Genomic DNA, 3,785 nt, shown 5'->3' on the forward strand with positions numbered 1-3,785 from the left:
TGAAGTTGAAAAATGGGAGCCACATATAACGATATTCGTTTAAAATTTTGATAGAACAGTAGCAATATGATGTCCTAGTAAGTGGATATCAGGCCCTTGTTGAGCAAAATTGAGTATTTTGGTCTAAATAACCCAAAATGTCATGTCCACATATGTGGACGCCAGGTAGGAGGTTAAAGCAAAATGATGTTAATTGACCGAACGTGTTGCTTCTGGGCTTAATAAAGTTTCTGAAATCGATAAACACAAACATAGACACTTCTCTGCAGAAAGTTAAGCATATTTCCAGTCCTGTTGGTGTTTGTAGTTCCTCTTTTCTGATGTTTTTTCACCTGGTAAAAGAAAAATAGAATTTTTGCTAAAAAGAAATGGATGCAAAAACTGTTTTTCTTAACTCTGTGAGGTCTAAGTCATCAGTGATCCTAAGTCAGATGTTAAGTCTATGTTTCAGAAAACAAGAAAACGTTTGATTTAATTTGTAGGAAAAATAAATTGAAGTCAGAAATGTGACTGAGATTGTTTTTTTGTTTATTTTTTCATTTCAACCACTGGCTGCTAAGACTTCGAAGAACAGCTTTGTAAAGCCAAACAAATAAACACGACTGTATAAGAAACTGATTCACCCAAAACCAGTTTTCAAACCTTACACTCATGTAAAAAATATGATTTAAAAAATCCTCCACGACCACTTGCATACAGAACACAGCCCACCAGACAAGGATATTGGAAGAAAGAACAAAGAAGGATTAATCAATAGTAAACATAAATTTCAACCTTGAAAGATCCTTTAAAAATTTAATATTATAAAGAATGTTATATGACAGACCTGTTTAGTGCAAAAATATCTGTTATAAGTAATATTTTTTATTATCTTTCCACATAAAAGTCTTGAACTAGTAAATACACAGTGAAGAAAGAGCATGCAGACGCAGGACTTCAGGTTCATGTTGTAGAATTAGAGGACACAGTTACACCAATCTGTGGCACACTGCTTATGAGGCGCAGACTGATGTCATCAGGCAGTCCGTATGACTGCAGTTTCTGTTTAATCTGAGGAGGAAGAAGGAACAGTGAGAAAACATCACCACACTCTCAGGTGTGGTTTTTCTTTGGAAAGTGGATTGAGAAACAATTCATCTACAAAACAGTTTTACTATTTTACACTGAGAAAATGTATATTTTGTAATGTATATCTTGAGTGAACAATTCAGGTTTTCTTAATTCTTGAACATAAACAGGTGAAAGTCTAAAAGATGTAAAGCTAGATTTTCCCTCTGATTCTTTCACATTTAGATGCTACTTTATAGTTCTGCTAACTGTTTTATCTAAGAACAGTTATCAGTCCTAGATACATACGCATATATAAAGCTGAAGAACAAAGCAAAGACATTTAATTTTTGGGATTAAGATCCTACATTTCAATTAATTACTTGCATTCCTGAGGAGACCAATTAGTTTTCATTGATGATTTTCATGCTTGATTAATTTCAGATTTCTCAGAGAAGTCGGAATTGAAAAATGTCATCCCGATTGTTATTTGCTTAATGAATAGCAATATTAATTTTAAACACATTTTGTTTTCTTGGTTTTATGACTGGTGGTCTAATACAATTGTTAGTCACTGTATACATGAATACACCACATTTCCTAAACATTTGTGCTGCAGGAAGTCAGTTAGGACATGGCTCAGTTTAGCCATGCAATAATTCCACAGGTAATTCTGATGGTAATTATGTAATTATTACAGTTCACAGTCCTGCTCCTCTCCACAGAAATTTTAACAAATTTAAAAATACTGAATTTGATATTTCAAATCAAAGTGTTTGTGCTGCCTGAATACCAAAAAACAGCAAGTGAAGGCAAACAAAACAAAACAAACTTAGACAAAAGTTCAGACACACACTGTGATCTGAACTTTTTTTTCTGTAATCACTCACAGAAGCTGTTTCCATCGTAATGTCTACAACTGCATGGGTGCAGTTCACTGGTACGCTTATTTGATTTCTGACTGGATATAAGTCTGACCTGATTTAGGAAGACATTCGTATTGATTTTAGATAAATCCATCGACGAGGAAAACTTCATTTTCAGCGCTGCAACATCTAGAAACACAAAGAATGTTAGAATGTCTCTAAACCAACAAGAATGTTTTTCTGACTTGATTTGTTTGAGTTATCTAATCATAACATGTCCTTTACAACTTTATGTTCATGTCATTAGAGATGGGTCATTTTTGTATTTTCAAACATAGTTTTGTAAAACTAATACAATTAGTTTTCAACAATATTTGTTTTTATTTATTTTCTGTCACTTTGTTTATCATTTCACAGTGTTTTCCCATTAAGAGTACTGAGAAATTAAGATAAATTTTGTAAGAGTTTTCTCAAGGTCACTTTTGTTCATTTGGCAGCTCTGGAGTAAGTCATCTTACTCAAGGGCTCAACGCTGAAATGCAGAACACTTTGCAGTCACAATCAAGCCTACTTTGTAGTTGTAATAAACAAAGTTCTTGACTACAATGTGCACTTGAGGCTTGACTTTTCATGTTCAGAAGCCAAACTTCAGAATTAAATTTAACATTTTTAAACCTGGTACAAATAAACATTTTGGTCTACAGCCTCAACAATTAAAGGATATAGAGTTCTGCATGTTCTAGCCTATCCAAGAACTTTATGTTTGACTTGTGGTGAAATTCTAATATTTTATTGGTCTCTTACATATCAATACATACATATCAATAATTACCAGGTGTGTGCATGTAGCCTTTTAGCTAAGCTTGCTAGCGCTAGTGGTTCATATGCCACTCTGCCCTCTAGTGGATGAAGCTGAAAATTACGTTAGTTAGAAGTTAGTGGGTGGTTTGAAAGTGAGCAAATGTTTACCAAAGCTGAACTATGCAAAGAGCAATTATGCAGCGATTCCACTGGAATGAGGGAAACTATCAACAAGTTCTGGGTTTTTGGTTTGACTCATCCTTAACATAAGTACAAGATTTTATTCTTCTGCTATTTTCTATTTATTCACTAAATCTATCAAATAAGACTAACTTTGAGTGTTAAACATCACTCCACACTTTTATACTCACACTCTGGTGTATTGGGTGATGGAGTTGGCAATGCTGTAAAAAGTCAAAACGGCGGTTACTCATGAACTGCATCAGTTGTGTAGTTGCTATTAGTGGATGTTAATGCACTGCTCACCTTTTCTAACGGTCACAATGACACATCGAAGCTCAGAGTGGTACTTGGCTGCACTGTGAAAATAAATCAGTACAATAGAGCCATTATTAAATTGTGTTTTAAATTTAAAAAAAAATATTTTCAATGTTTTAGTGTTGTAACCTGTCTAAATGATCTTTTTTAATGTTTAGAGAGTTTAACTTGTAGATATTTAGTTAGTTTGCTACAATTTGATTTATTTTGATTTTAAGTCAAACAACAAGAAAAATTAGTACCTTATGATTACCTTTTTAAAATTAGCATCAGTAACTTGTATAAGAAACACAAAAATATAATCCTTTGATGCAGTCACAACATCAAGTCATTGAACTTTAGTATCTTTGTTGGAAATGCTCTTCCGGTGAAGCAGGATTTCAGCAGATAAAATGTGTCCTCAGTACCCTTCAACCCTTAGCAGTCATGATCATGAGACACTAACAAAATAGTGTGCACCAAATAATGAATCAGCTATGAAAGGAAAGATAACGTGTATATGCCCTATTAAGGGGATATGTGTATGATGCTGTGGACTTGTTGTCTTACTGGTTTGCCCAGACTGAATAATGA

At 33.7% G+C, this 3,785-nt stretch overlaps 1 protein-coding gene across 1 annotated transcript in view; it reads right to left on the reverse strand.

Annotated features, from left to right (window-relative positions):
- Positions 1–414: 414 nt before the first annotated feature.
- The window catches only part of LOC106632829, a gene marked incomplete in the record, with an annotated part of 6,702 nt that continues 3,331 nt past the window's right edge, over positions 415–3,785 (reverse strand). The window contains 4 exon segments of the mRNA XM_042217265.1: positions 415–1,050; positions 2,026–2,102; positions 3,086–3,118; positions 3,201–3,253. Of these exon segments, the coding sequence (XP_042073199.1) occupies positions 943–1,050; positions 2,026–2,102; positions 3,086–3,118; positions 3,201–3,253 (271 nt within the window).

The sequence above is a fragment of the Haplochromis burtoni genome, unplaced genomic scaffold (assembly GCF_018398535.1).
Source record: "Haplochromis burtoni strain Fernald_Lab_line unplaced genomic scaffold, NCSU_Asbu1 Contig_1742, whole genome shotgun sequence".
NCBI classification, from domain to species: Eukaryota; Metazoa; Chordata; class Actinopteri; order Cichliformes; family Cichlidae; genus Haplochromis; species Haplochromis burtoni.